The sequence below is a fragment of the Rhinolophus ferrumequinum genome, chromosome 8, assembly GCF_004115265.2.
Source record: "Rhinolophus ferrumequinum isolate MPI-CBG mRhiFer1 chromosome 8, mRhiFer1_v1.p, whole genome shotgun sequence".
Taxonomy (NCBI): Eukaryota; Metazoa; Chordata; class Mammalia; order Chiroptera; family Rhinolophidae; genus Rhinolophus; species Rhinolophus ferrumequinum.
Window position 1 is genome coordinate 47,912,370 of NC_046291.1, and position 16,207 is coordinate 47,928,576.

General features: G+C 36.6%; 1 protein-coding gene across 1 annotated transcript in view; it reads left to right on the forward strand.

Moving 5' to 3' along the window:
- Nucleotides 1-16,207, forward strand: part of PDE11A (phosphodiesterase 11A) — a 319,917-nt gene that overhangs the window by 109,414 nt on the left and 194,296 nt on the right. The window contains exons 3-4 of the mRNA XM_033111416.1: nucleotides 8,724-8,813; nucleotides 14,190-14,330. Of these exons, the coding sequence (XP_032967307.1) occupies nucleotides 8,724-8,813; nucleotides 14,190-14,330 (231 nt within the window). The remainder of the gene's footprint in view (nucleotides 1-8,723; nucleotides 8,814-14,189; nucleotides 14,331-16,207) is intronic.

Genomic DNA, 16,207 nt, shown 5'->3' on the forward strand with positions numbered 1-16,207 from the left:
TATCACTTCTGTTTTAGTATATTTGTGAGTTTTTTCCCTCTGATTAAACTAGTTAATGATTTATTTGTCTTACTGCTTTTCTCTGCAAGGGCCATTTCTACAATAATTTATCAATTTTACTAGTTGATTTCCTGTTTATTATTTTCAGCTTTATTTTTACTAATTCCTTCCTTCTGCTTTCTTCGGGTTTGTATTTTTGTTCTTTTTGCTTACACTGTATGGAATTTAACCCTTAAAATAAATATTGGAATGAAAAAAAGAAACAGCAGGTAAAGGAAGTGATGAGACTATATATTGCTGACAGAGTGAACGGGTGAAAAGTGGAAAGTGTGTATGGGGCAATAAAGCATTTTGGCTTTGAAGATAGCTTCCTACTTTGTTAGCTAGACTGTTCTAAGATACAGAATGGAAGCCTTGCCGAATTAAGATGCACATAGAAGCTTCCTCTTGCCTCTTTGGATTGATACCCCACTCTGGTAATAATGATTAACCCTTCACAAAGTTTTGTTTATTGTTAGGCCTGACTTTAAGCTCTCTCTGTCTTCAAGGTTATCCATTGAGAACATTCTGAAATTACTAGGTACCAGTTCTGTGCTTTAGTTGAATAGATACAGCATATGGATTTGATTCAGGATTTTACATTTATAATAGTCATTTATAATATTCATATTTAGTTAAATATTAATGTTCTACACATGTTTTTCATAGCCTTATCTGTTTCTTCTCCACTGGAGAATATTGCTGGAAATTAAAAAACACTATGGTTTATTATACATGTCATTGGTGTTGCATTTTGATGATGAATTATTTTTGGAAAATGAAAAAAAGATATATAAGTAAATGAATCCCCTCTGGGTCTCATGTGTTTCTCTGAATAGCACTTTTATATTTCCTCAGTAATTTTCCTGAGATTATTACATATCTTCCATATGTATCTATAAAATACCAAGCCTTAGTCTTAAATATTGGAGATACTTTCTGATGAGCTTCTAATGAGATTTTTTAAAATACCGCATATGATGTAAAAATGCTTACACAAAAGTAGTTTGAAAAAAACTAGTTTTTCGTATGTATAAGGCATGTATATTATTTCTTAATTCCTTAATTATGACAAGCCACAGTGAGATGGACAACCAATTTGTTTAAATTTATGACTTTTCTGGGTAGGAAATCAAAGGTTAGTGAGTTCTTGGTACATTGCAAGTATGAGAGGATCTTGGCTACTGTTACAATAATCCAGAGATGGTGAGGGATGAGAGTGCTGTGCCAGAGAAGCTGGCACAAGAGTATGGGGATGGAGGCTTCATAAATTGCTGACTTGCTCATGCCTATGTAGGGATAGTAATTAAAGATGGCTTCAAGGGTTCGGAACTGGGTGATTACAACTTTAATGGTTCTTATGGCACATATAGGGCATTTTGGAGGAGGAAGCTCATTTTCTTCAGGAAGAGCGGAGGACTGAGATGGCAAACTTGATTTTGGAATGCTGAGCTTAAGGTAGTATAGTAGTTCCCCTTATCCTTGGTTTTGCCTTCCATGGTTTCAGTTATCCATGATCAACCGTGGTCTGAAAATATTAAATGGAAAAATTCAGAAATAAACAATTCATAAGTTTTAAACAGTGCACCTTTTTTATTTTTCAATTAGAGTTGACATTTAATATTTTTATATTAGTTACAGGTGTACAGCATAGTGGGTAGACATGCCTATAATTTATGAAGTGACTAGTACCACCTGGCACCATGCATAGCTATTAGAATATTATTGACTATATTTCCAATGCTTTTCTTTACATCCCTATGACTATTTTGTAACTACCAATTTGTATTTAATCCCTTCACCTTTTTCACTCACCTTCCAACCCCGTCCCATCTGGCAACCATCCATGTGTTGTCTCCGTCTATGTCTGTAAATCATGCACTGTTTTGAGTAGCATGATGAAATCTCCTGCCCTCCTGTTTCATCCTGTGCTGGACATGAATCATCCCTTTGTCAGTATTTCCACACAGTATATATAGTCTTCCTGTTAGTCACTCAGTAGCCATCTTTGTTATCAGATCAATTCTCACAGTAACACCGTGCTTCTGTTCAAGTCACCCTTATAGTAGCCTAATGCTAGGTCACAATGCCTGGGTCATTCACCTCTCTTCATCTCATCATGTAGGCATTGTATCATCTCACACCATCACAAGAAAAAGGGTAAGTACATGCAATAAGATATTTTGAAAGACAGAGAGACCACATTCACATAACTTTTACTACAGTATATTATTATACTTGTTCTATTTTATTATCAGTTGTTTCTGTTAGTCTCTTACTGTGATTAATTTATAAATTAAGTTTTATTGTAGATGTGCATGTATAAGAAAAAATATAGTATACATAAGGTTTTGTACTGTCCTCTGTTTCAGGCATCCACTGGGGATCTTGAAATGTATCCCCCTGAGGGCAAGGGTGGACTGCTCTAATCTCTTTACCACCACAAGCCCAGGCAACCACTAAGCTGTTTTCTTTGAATATAAATTTTCTTTTTCTGAAATATACAATGAAATATTTTACATCCACAGAAATTGGTCATAATAAGTGATAGTTGGTTATAAATAGAGAAAAAAGCAGATGAAATATTATGTATAGGATTAGCCTGTTAGAGTTTATGTGAAGAGAGAAAGAGAAAGGGGAGAACTTGTATGATAGTCTCCAAAATGTTAACAGGGATTACCCGAGTGGTAGAAATATGAGTACTTTTTTGTTGTTGTTGAAATCTATGATGAGAAAAAACAATACAAATTATCTTAAAAAGAACATGGCTCCTGAATTGGGTTCTTTCAGGATTTTCACTTCAATGGTGTGTCTGTGAATAAGAGGGTGGGAATTTAGAACTGTTTCTGGACATGAGAGGGTTATTTTTCTAAAGTCTCAAGGGTTGGGGATGGGGCCAAATAGAAATAAGTTTATTGACCAGGACCTGCATGATTCAAGTGCTCAGCAGACCTAAGCCTCTTAAAAGTCACAAAAAGTGTTATTGATGTTGCAAGGCAATTTGGTATTTGCAAGGCTCCTTACTCAGACTGTCTATCTTTGGATAAGCTTGGCCTCTTGGTGATATTTCAGCCAATACTAGCTTCAAGGAGAGAGGTGAGACTAGTGAAAGTGTGTTCATTCCAATTCCTCTGTGGTTCCAGCTCTAATATCCAGGGGCAGAAGCAGAAACACCTACATCCCCCCTCTCCTAAAAAAGGAAAACGGAAGATGAATGAGTTACTCCTCCTTTATTCGCTGTATTGCTGTCCCTCATCTTTTGTAAATAACGCCCCCTCTCCATTCTCTTTAGAGTGTTAATTCTTAAAGTGGACAATTTCAGAAAGTATGTAATTGGATCGTCTGTTACATACCAATATTTTTAAAAAGGAAATTTGGTACTTTATGGCTCTGTGTATTTTTTTGGAGACTGTTTTCTTCAAAGAGGGCACAACACTGATGGGAAAAGGCATGCTTTGGTCAAGAGTATATACTTTGGTGTGAGCTGACAAGATTCATTTATGATTCTGATTTTGAAATAAAACCCTACTGTCTTTACTGACTTCGCATAGAAACAAAATTGCGGTGAACCGAACTATACTCCTGGAACTGGGAAATTCCTCTGAAGTCACTGGAAAACTTCAAACCCACTTTTTTTTACTATTTTTAATATTCTATTTCTAAAAGGTGTAGAAAATGTTTCATTATGTGAAAATAATGTGACTCCATATTTTGATAACCTTATTTTCCAAATTACTTTACTTGAAGAGCTTTTTTAGTATTTGAATTAAAACTCTCTTAAAACATCATTAGTTTCAAATCAATGGGGCCCAAATCAGTGAAGCTTTGCCTAATAGTTAACGCCTGAGGGCAGAAGAGACTTGAGAACCAAATCTTTGGGTTTTCACAGAAGGAGATGCTGCATAATTTGAAAACCTTCTCTCACCCATTAATATGGCTTACAGTGATGTGGCCCTTCAAGCTATTTTGCCTTCAGGAAAGGGGTCCATAAAGGAGATGGCCCCAGGCCCCTCACTGAGAATCTCTAGTATAGACCTCCAGTGGTCTTTAATGATATATAATTGGACCAGACCAGACCATGGGGCTTTAATAGCCTTTCTCTGTGGTCTGTAAGTTTGCAAAGGCTTGTTACCTACTGTCTTTCTTTAGGACATTGATGGAAAGTCCCAGTGCTCACATTCTATACTTATTAGTGATACTTTTCATGAGTTTCCAGTGCTAAAGTGACTTTTCACACTGTTTAATGATTTTCAGTTTAACTCCCTTTCTGAGTGGGATGTCATAAAGATTAATTAGCCAATGTTCATAAAGTGCTTTCAAGCTGAAAAGTGCTGCACAAGGCTGTACAGACTCATTAGCTTCTTAGTCATTAGGATTTTTAGACTTTTTAGCATTCCAAAACTAGGTGGTGAAAGCCAAATTAGTATTTTTTGTGTGGAGGAGGGGGACTTCAAAAATAGTAGAATAGAGTAGTAGAATTTATATATATATATATATACATATATATATATGTATATATATATATATGTATGTATATATTTAAGACATTTGTTGCACTGGGACTGAAAAACAGGTATTAAAATATTTTGTTTTTGTTATCTTCTGTTTTCCTACTGCTTCAGCTTCTTCTAACTCCCTCCTTTCAAAATGTATTTGTCTGCTTATCCTTCACATTTATTTAGCAATTCTACTGATTATATTGTCATATGGATATTCATAATGGAGTTGAATCTGGCCCCAGACTGTTAAATTGTTGTGCCAATGAATGACAGAGGGTAGATCATTCCCTTTGTAAATAAATATCCTCTCTCAGTTTGCAATGTGTCATGAAGGTATCATATTGTCTCCATCCATAGTAATCTTTGGTCATTATACATATTAGAGTTCTATATGATTTATTAAGCTTATGATTGAGGCTGGAAAAGTACAAATTGTTCACCAAAGACATAAAGATGTCCTAAAAAAAGAGAAAAAACAAACCAAAGACAAAGACAGATTGGCAGCTGACTTTTTAGCAGCATGAACTGCACATGATAGGGTAATAATATCTTCTAAGTACTCAGAGAAAATAGCTGTCAACCTACAATTGTATACCCAGTTAAATTACTTTTTAAGATTGATCATAAAATAAAGACGTTTTTATACAAAACAAAAACAAACCATTTATCACCAGTGCTAAAGAATAGTCTAAAGGATTGTCTTCAAAAAGTAAAGAAAAGAAAATTACCCCAGAAGGAAGGAAGGAGACGCTGAAGGAATGAAGAGGAAAAATTGTAAAATATGTTGGTAACCTAAATAAGCATTAAATAATAATAATAAAGTCCAATTTTCAGTAACAAAACAAGATAGAACAAGAAAAAAAGTAACATGTATACCAGGAAAACAGTTGGGAGTCAAAGTATTCTGAGATCCTTAACTTATTTGCAAGGAGGCTAAAGACGTTGTATAGATTTTGTTAAGTATGTACATAAAAATCTAGTTTAATCACTAAAATAAAGGAAATGTTGTATATAGAAGGGAAAATCAATGGAATGAGAAAAGAAATCAATAGTAACCAGCTCAGTAAAAAAGGGAGTAAGGAAATGTAATGTAGATTTTAGTAATTGTTCCTGGGGCACTTACCTTACAATTACAGATACTACATTACTATGTTGTGGAGTTCATATATATACACACACACACACACACACACACACACACACCTATAGGACAAATGAAAAAAGATAACGATAGTCTTTATGATATGTGAACAGGTGCTTCTGGCACCTAAAATCTTCAGTAACAGTATCATACAGATTACACAGGCCATATGTTACAGGAGAGGAACCCCAAATGTAGGGAACCCAAATCTTTTATAATGGACAGTAAAGCTGCCTAAACTCTGCTCCAGAAGGTGATATTATCTTAATTACAGTGCATAATAAATGATTCTGGTCTTTGCTCTGGAAGAAAACATTATGTTTTTTTCAAGGCTGTTCACTATTAAAACATCCTTGAAAGATAGAGCCAGTACCTTTGTTTCTAAGATGTGCAGAAATATGAGAGATCCATGGAGATTTATCTCCAGCAACTCTGGGTAAGTTCATAAAGCCTCAGTTTTCTCATCTGAAAAATGGAATGAATGCTATAATATACGTAGTTCTGAGGATCAAATAATATGGTACATATAAAATACTTAACATCATATCCAAGGACTTTGTCAACATCAATTACTATTATAAATGATTATTTCTTGAATAAGATGTGAGTATGCTTATTGAATTATTTGTTTTCTCTAGCAAATAGAATATTACAATTCACTGATGTTTCTAATTATCAGAATCACCATATATTAGGACCAGAAATATTTTCCAGTAAAGCCAGGCATTTTACAGATAAGGAAATAAGTTCAGAGAAGTTAAGTGGCTTGTTGACTTTCTCACAGAACAGCTAAGTAAAATACAATGGTTATCTGATTTAAAATTCAGATTCTTTTTAATTGTATACAATGCTTGGAGTTCAATAAATATCGAGATTACAAATGAATTGAAGCAAGCCTATGATATATGAGAAAACGTTTCGCATGTTCATTTGGTCATTCTCTTTTTCTTACTTGCTTGGCCTAAAACAACACCTTAAACTTGGCCCCTGAAGGCAAATAAAGGAAGGAAGGAAGGAAGGAAGGAAGGAAGGAAGGAAGGAAGGAAGGAAGGAAGAAAAGAAGGAAGGATGGAAGGGGAGATTTCAATTAAGTAATCCATATTTCCTCTTCCCCTCCACTTCCATCATAGTCAATGTCTCCACTGCAGGAAAAACAAACAAACAAACAACAACAACAACAACCAAAAAAACACAACAGAAAACAATGAAGAAAGTGCTTTCTGTGTGTGTAGGTGATGTTAAAAATGCCCCCGTTTTGGCTAAAGGCAGGGAAATTCTGGCAAAATATCTGGTAGCTTTATGTCAACAGCTTTATAATGACTTATTGACAAACATCTTAAGGCCCGAGGGGGAGTAGTATAGAAGGGGAACGAGGGGGGTGACAGAAATACCATCTAGTTCCAGAAGGCAGCGTGTTGTAGGAGTGATCATCAGTTGTAGAATTAAATGTGAACCTGAGTTCCTATGTGAGTTTGAGCAAGTTACTGAGTTTCCTGATCTCTAAAATGTACATAATGTTGTTCTATGAGGATCTGACGTGCAATTCAAATGAAGCAATGAGCTGAGAGTGTCTGGCATATAGCAGGTCCTCATTAAATATGAGTTTACTTTGAATCAAATTTAGTGAAGGAATTCATCCTGAAAAGAAATCTATAAAAATCAAATGATTAATTTTGTACCTCTATTTAATACTAATCCCACTCTTCTCTCTTCTTTAAGACTATGGTCACGGTATTAGCTTCTACAGCATTCTGAAATATTTTGAGGGACCCAAGGTCAGAGTTGTATATTCCCAGGTAATCAAAGCAAGATTTTAATAGGAAAGAAGTTATAGAGAATGTGAATCACCCTTCATCTTTTGTCCACCTCAAGCCCTCGGCAAAATCAGCTTACACATAGGTAATTCTGTTCTGGGTTTCCGAGACGTGTCTCACATGTGCCCGTGGGCAGAATTGCTCCTGCTGTTTTTATCTCTCACCAACGGTGAGCACGGCACTGCCCTCTTCTGGGCATCACACAAACTGCTCTGTTTTGCCACTGCTCTGTATCTCTTCCCAGGGCACCATAGTATGGTGTGTAGTGTGCGATGTGGTGTATGTGGTGTCGTGTGTGTGTGTGTGTGTGTGTGTGTGTGTGTGTAAGAGACAGAGAGGCAGAGAGAGAGAATGTGATATAAAACATATCCTTGTCCCTTTGGCGTTGGAGAAGTCCCAAAGATGTCATGTGTCACAATATCCTACCGTATGAAGAGTTCAGGGAAATAATTCTTTAAGTTTTTTACTTGGGGCAATCAGAGGTTCTGGAATTAAATTTGAATGAGAGTGCCAGGAAGTACTGAAAATCCCTAGAACTGGACCCCTGGTGATGAAAAAGCCTTTGTTAGGATGGGTCCATCACATCTAGCTGTTACTCCCCATAGGAGAAGTATTCTCTTAAAGGATCCGCAGCCTTTCCTCAAACAGATTTCTGTAGGACCATCTAACCAATTTGCATTCATGTCCAGTTAAGTCAACAGAGTAGTGGGCACAATTTGAGCTCTTTTGCATGAGGCTATTAGGCCCTCTGGCCCCTAAGTTCCTACTGGGCCCATCCTAACAGACACACTTAAATCTGTAGCTAACAGAGTTCTAGGGTCCAGCTACAGATACATATGTACAAAGAAATGGACATATATCCTGCCTACCTCTAAATCTGAGTGTGGGCACTTGGCTTAAATTCTATCTATATCAGATTCTTTCATTTTTCATTGTTCACAGAAGAATACAAAGGTAATTTAGGCACAGTTCCTGTATCACAACCATCATAGTCTATTGCTTCACTTTGTGTCTTCATAGATGTACTGTCCCTACTTAAAGTTTGACTGAGACCATCTTACATGTAACTCTGAAAAAAAAATGCCCTTTCTGAAGTTAAGATAAAAGTATCAACAGCTCCTTACTCAATTTCTATGGTTGAAAAGAAAGTATCACAATCAGGTATACGCAGGAAATGTGAAATTTGGTTCAGTGCTGTTTTAATGTTCTTAACACTCTCTTTGCCCCCAGGTTATGCAGATGTATCTTCCATTTTGTGGAATTGCCATATCTAATGCTCAGCTATTTGCTGCCTCAAGGAAAGAATACGAAAGAAGCAGGGTGAGTAGAAAGAAACACTGATGACAACCCTCAAAGCTCTCTCTCTTTCAAGTGTCCGTGAGTCGTTATGTCTTTTAAAAACTGCAGATGATCTTTGAATAGGCCAGAAAACTTTTTTATTTGTATAATCCTTCAAATCTATAGTTGAAGGTCCTCTTTAAGCAATGAGCTTAAGTGGAAGCAGATACAAATTTTCTGTTGTTGTTTGGTGGAAATGATACCAGCTTCTTTTACAAAGAAAATTAATTTCACATCTATACTGTAAGGCAGCAGATACAGTCTTGGTTATACCTTTGAAACAATAACACAATATATAGATATTTTTACAGTTCAATTTCTTTAGGAAACAAGGTGTGTTATAAGTGATTTTATCCCACCTCACAAGTTTTGTTTTTGAATTGAAAGATTTTCTGGAAAACTAGCACAACATAACTGGACAATTTGAAAACACTATTTTATAGGATTATAAAGAAACACATACAGAGATTGGTCTCATATATCTTCACCACTTATAACAGAGTTAAATAGTTAAAAAACAAACAAAAAGACTAATGTTTAAAAAAGGCTAAACTATCCAACAGAGATTAAATTATATTAGGCTCACTATACTTTTAAATATAAGGAAATTATTGTCACAACTTGGAAATATATTTAATAAGATGTTCTGAAAGATTGGAAACCCTCAGTTAATTAGTAATCGAATTTATTACAAGTTTCATTTGCTAAGCATTATGATTTATGAATATTTCACAGTGAACAGATGAACCCAATTGACTACTACATTCATCTTTTCTAGCATAGCATACATGTCGCACATTTTCTCTGTCTTGGGTCTTGTTTTCATCTGTAGCTCCACGCCTTACTATTTTCCTTTCATTTGACACTCCAGAAATGTAGCCCCAACTTCCAGAAAACAATCTGTTTCACTTTCTCATATCTTTAGCCAATTTCTCCCTCTGCCTTCAATTTTGTCCCACTGCTATTTGCCTTGCATTTCCTTCAGGACCTACCTCAGACTGTTAATTAATCTTCCCTTCTTTGCTTATTGTTTTTCTTCATATACACTGCCATTGTTCTATTGTGATACGAAGCACATTGCATGATATTTATCGATGGCTGTCCTTTCCAACTACATTTTGAGCTCCTTAAGGGACGTTTCATGAATTATTAATCTTTGCATCCTCATGTAGGGCACAATTCATTGATTTAGCCAACAAATATTTATTGTGTGGTACCCTTCAATCACTGTCAAATAATATTTTAATATAATAGCTAGTGATAAATGCTGTAAAGAAAAATGAGTGCTCGCTTCGGCAGTACATATACTGAAAAAAGAAAAACGAAGTGAGATAAAGGAAGGGATAGACTGATTACTGAAGGACAATGTGGGAGGATGTTTATTTCAAAGGGTGATTCAGAAGACCTCTATAAGGAGATGATATTTGAGCAGAGACTTGAATGGAAGGAATGAGCAAAGCCATACAAAGGTCTGGGAAGAGCATTCCAGGCAGTAGAAATATTAAATGCAAAGGTGCTTGGGCAAGAGAAAGCTTAGTCTGTGTGTCTAGAAAACAGAGAGGAAAGACCTCAAATAACCAAAACAATACTGAGAAAGAAGAACAAAGCTGGAGGCATCACACATCCTGATTTTAAAGTATACTATGAAATTATAGTAATCAAAATATTATGGTACTGGCATCAAAAACCGATGTGCAAACTAATAGAATAAACTCTAGAGCCCAGAAATAAACCCAGACATATACACTCAACATATATTTGACAAGGGAGCCAAGAATACTCAATGAGGAAAAGATAAATTTTTCTGTAAACAGTTTTGGGAAAACTGGATATTTACATGCAAAAGAATGAAATTGGAACCCTATCTTACACCACTCACAAAAATAAACTTGAAATGGATTAAAGACTTAAATGTAAGACCTGAAACTTTAAAACTCCTAGAGGAAAACAGGGAAAAGGTCCAGTGATTTTTTTGGATCTGACACAAAAGCACAAGCAACAAAAGCAAAAATAAACAAGTGAGACTACATCAAACTAAAAAGCTTCTGCACAGCAAAAGAAACAATCAACAAAATGAAGAAGCAACCAACAGAATGGGAGAAAATACTTGCAAACTATATATATCAAATAAGGGGTTAATAGCCAAATATATAAGGAACTCATACATTTTAATAGCAAAAAGCAAACAATTCAATTTACAAATGGGCAAAGGATATGAATAGACATTTTTTTCCCAGAGAAGACATACAAATGACCAACAGGTACATGAAAAGACGCTCAGCATCGCTAATCGTCAGGGAAATGCAGATCAAAACTACAATGAGATTATCACCTCACACCTGTTAGAATGGCTTTTATACCAACCAAACAAACAAATAGAAAAACCAGGAGATAACAAACGTTGGGGAGAAAAGGAAACCCTTGTGCCCCCTTGGTGAGAATATAAATTGGTGCAGCTACTATGGAAAACAGTATAGAGGTTCCTCACAAAATTAAAAATAGAACTTCCATGTAATTCAACAACCCAACTTATGGATAGGTATCCAAAGGAAATGAAATCACTAGCTTGAAGAGGTGTCTGTAGCCACATGTTCTTTGCAGCATTATCCACAATAGCCAAGTCATGGAAACAATCTAAGTGTCCATTGATGCATGCGTGCAAAAAGAAATTTTTGGTATGTATACACAACAAAATATTATTCAATCATAAAAAAGAAGGAAATCCTGCCATTTGTGATAACATGTTTGGACTTTGAGAGTGCAGGGCCAAGTGAAATAAGTCAGACAGAGAAAGATAAATACTGTCTGATCTCACTTACATGTTGGATCTATGAAAAGCAGAACTCGTAGAAACAGAGTAAAATGGTGGTTGCCAGGGGCAGGGGTGCGAGGCAAATGGAGAGAATCTGGTCAAAGTGCACAAACTTTCATTATAAGATGAATAAGTTCTGGGGATCTAATGTTCAATATGGTGACTACAATACTGTATTGTAGACTTGAAAGTTGCTAAGAGAGTACATCTTAATGTTCTCGCTACAAAAAAATATTATAATAATGTGAGGTGATGGATAGTGTTAACAAACTTATTGTAGTAACCATTTCACAATACACGTATATGTGTATCAACCATCACGTTGCATGCCTTAAACTTACACCAAGTTATATGTCTATTGTATCTTAATGAAGCTGGGGGGGAAAAAAAAAGAAAGAAAGAATGTGACTGGGACTAGGGCAGTGAGAAGTGAGAGATTTCCCCCAAATTACAAGGCTTACTGATACAGAAATGAGTGAAAATAACTTTGGCTTGTACCACTAGCAAGTAAACAGTGAAACATAGTAATCAAAAGTTTGGGGAAGATGTTAGGACTCGAGGTTAATATTTAGGAACCATCAGCAAATAGCTGTTTCTTAAAACCAGGGTATCTGGTTTGTTAATGTGGGGAGAATGTGAGGAGAAGAGAAGAGAAGAGGTCCAAGAATGAGGCCAGGAGCAAAAGTTCACTAAAAGAAGGAATCAGGGAGTGTCTGACTGTGGGAAAGGCTTCCAGTGTCTGTTGAATTGCATTTCATCCTACATTTTCTTCTCCGTTTCTCCTATTCTAAAGGTAGTCTTCCGTGTTATTTGTGACACTTTTATCACTTGTTAGTAAAAGCAGCAATTTTTAATTAGAAACAATAAAATTACTATAATATGATTTGTAAGTGCAAGACTCGAAGTAGAATGAGTGTTTCCTCTGAGATAAATGTTCTTGTACGTGGGTCCCAGAGGCCCTATCCATACAGTCACAACAAATTGAAAAGTTAAATAATTGTTCAGTTAATATGATCCATCTGAAGAAATCATCTGGATGATTAAGGAAATAATGTTTCCCCCTTAATAACAGGGAATTTTGTTGGTAATTATTCAGCGAATTGCCTCATCTTTAATGTTACATTGGAATATGAAATCATTGCACGTTGAACGCGTACGGTGATTTGCTGTCCAAATGCCTAACAGTCAGGATACACTTAAAACTTTCTTCGCTTCCTGGTGTTTCTCTTTGCTTTGGGATCCTAGAGCAATCCTTAGCCACATTCACAAGCTCTCCTTAAAGAAAACACTACCCAGGATATTTGGTCCTTTTTCAGATGCCCAGTGAACTAGACACATTTTATGGCTCCCTTAACTCATCCAAATGGTTTTCTATCTGAGTAGAAGCAGAGAAGAACTTTTCCCATGTTTCAGATGGTTTCAGGACAAATCAAATTCATTACCAAATTTGAAAATTAGTCATGTCCCTGGGAATGATGATCAACACCATCTACCTGAATAGATGTGAATTTACCTGAAAACCTATGAAATCCTTTTGTGAGAGGTCAGAGTGCACATCCTATTAAATTCTGTTGAATAAAGCACCCTCTGTCCAATTCACTGGCTGTGTAATTTTCTGATTGCTCTTTGATAGCAGCATAATATCTACCACCTGTGCATAGCCCAGAGATTCTTAAATCTCTGAAAACGTCCGTCCATGTAATGAAAAATTCCAAATAAATATTGATATTATTTCAATGCAAAAATTGCACGCTAATTTAGCTGGATAAAATAACAGGTTATTACAATTTGATTTTTAAATGAGCACACCGTTTTTAAGTCAGAATTTCGTTTTTTTTTTCTTTTCATTCTGCTGTATTAACAGAAAACCATGAACAGAAACGGCATTTTCTTTCCTGAGATATATAATGGCATTTGCATGTTCTCCTGGACAGATTGAGATGAAACAGTACTTCTTGTGCAGAAGGATTAATGGGGGTTTTATATATTTTGAAGGCTCTGAAACTTAATTAGCATTCACCACTATAATTCTTTCAGAGTTCTGTGAGATGGGTATTAGTGAAAATAAGTCTCGAGTGTGACCACAAAGCTATTTCTTCCCGATGGTAAAGAAGGGCTTGTAATTTTCTGAAATAAATGTGCTTTGGAAGGAATCAGGTATTCGTTAGTTATAAAATGTTGGGTTGATACCTAGTCATATTGCAGAAAAAACTACTGTGACTGGGGAAGCCTAGCCTTTAATTAATGGCTATATAAATCATGTAGTCATTAGCTATATGGGATGTAGTCATATAGTTATATGTGGAAATTATATGGGATTATATGGACTGGCACTATTCTTGAGTTGTATTTTGCAGTTCAAGACTGTGTTATAAAACAGAATGATGGAAATATGCCAAAATAATCAGTAATGCTTTAAAAATTAGCCATATAAAAGTATTTATATTTTATTATAGTGAAAACTAAATGGAATTTTGAGAGAAAAACACCCAACATTTTTATTCAGTACTATATCCACCTAAATACACCCATTTTATCTTTCCTAGGCTTTGCTAGAGGTGGTTAATGACCTCTTTGAAGAACAGACAGACCTGGAGAAAATTGTCAGGAAAATAATGCACCGAGCCCAAACTCTGCTGAAGTGTGAGCGCTGTTCTGTTTTACTCCTCGAGGACATTGACTCACCAGTAAGTCATCTTTTATCTGTCACGTAGCTTGAAGACTGAGCTAATGGAATCAAGTTTAGTTTGTTTGTAGTTAAGCGTGTGGAATTGTGAGTTGAACCACTCTCTTCATGCCTCTTCTAACCATGGGGTGACTTTTTATACAACTTAAGTTTTTTATTTCCCTTACATGTCTTGTTTTGCTCTCACCTTAGAAACATAGACTCTTACGCTGATGAAGACCTTAGCTATCTATCCCAGTCCCGCATATTTACAGATGGGGGACCTAAGGGACTAAATGGTTGGCCCAATCTCACACAACTGGATAGGAGACAAGCTCAGGTGCCAGTCTCCCATCATATTCACCCAGCGAGCGGAAGGCCCTCAGTACTTATGGGTGTGGACTGCAGTCCAAATCATGCTCCACAGCCCTCTTACGGGGAGAAGGAAGCAGACTAAGACTGGAGAAGCAATGCCTATTGTTCTTGGATCCGTGACAGTTTGTACTAGAGCTGAGTGCAATGTCCAGCCTCAGCTGGGCTGGGCTGTGCAGTCTCCAGGTTCTTTTACTGCTGCTTTGGCCCTGCCGACACTTGCACGGGGCACCCCAGTCAGGTGGAGGAGGCTCATTTCTTCTTCACTGCAGGGATTCCTGTTACTCCAAAGACAAGCATCAGACTAGTTGAAGGCCTCAGGCCTGCTGCATTGGGCTTTCAGGTTCTGTTAAGTAAGTCCTTTGGCTCTTGGCAGGAAATCTTCTGGGTAAATACACAATATTGAAAATAATGAAATAATGATCACCATCCATCTATCTTCCTGAAAGTTTAATGTCTAAACCCTCAGTGGCAATTTAATATCTTAGCTGTGAACTCTCTTCAAAGACCAGGAATTGTCTAGCAATTAAGTGATGTTTTAATACCTCAGAGAATGATATTTTACTGCAGTTTACTTAGAAAAAGGTTATTGTCTTTGCTTTTCAGTTTGTGTTCCTCAGAGAATGAGAACCTTAGGATAAATTTTCGAGATTTAATAAGTATTGTAAAACTTACAACATTAAGTTTTTAAAAAATCTATATACATCTAAAATGTTTAGGAGTGTTTGCCCATATTTTAGCAGAGCTTGTGGTTATTTCTATTTCAGCAGGGGTGGTTTAAACCAACAGCCTTACAGTTATCCTGTAGTTGTATAAAACTCGGTGGAACCTTGGTAGAACACATACGCACGCACACACACACCCTATACGTATGGAGTGCTTCTGGATGCTTTGTGAAGCACTTGAGTTCATTTACTCCTCACTGCATCCTTATGAACTAGGTGTTATTATTAGCATCTTCATTTTATAGATGAGGAAATAAGGCTTAGGGTGGAGAGTGACTTGCTAGGGTCTCCCCCACCACTGGACTCTAAAGGCCCTGAAAGGAATGGGAAAGGTGTTGGGGTGCTTGTTGGTGCCTGGCAGGCTGTGAGCTCTCACTCAGCTCTCACTCAGCTAATTGCCTCACTCAGGACATAAGCAAAAGCAGGACGGGGTAGCTGTTGGGGCTTCAGCTGCCAGGATTCCCTGAGTCACTCCCAGGTCCCTGAGAAGGCAAGTGGCTGAGGGGCCAGGTAAAATCTGGACAAGGTCAAACTCATTGTTTTCTAGTTCAGTTGGAGATGGACATGAAAGTAATTTAAATCAGCTTACGGTGGTCATTCTTGCCAGTCTGCAAACATAGACTAGTTATTATCTGAGGGTCTTGCTCTTTGGCAAATCAGATGAACAAACACAGGTGACAGAAGCTGATGTGGGAGGTGAGGGCAGAGTTGGAGGCAATAATAGTGACAGTAATAGCTTCATGGTATAAAGTCTGGAGAGGGGTCAAAAAGCAGTAGATTAGATGGTACAAGCAACCGCGGT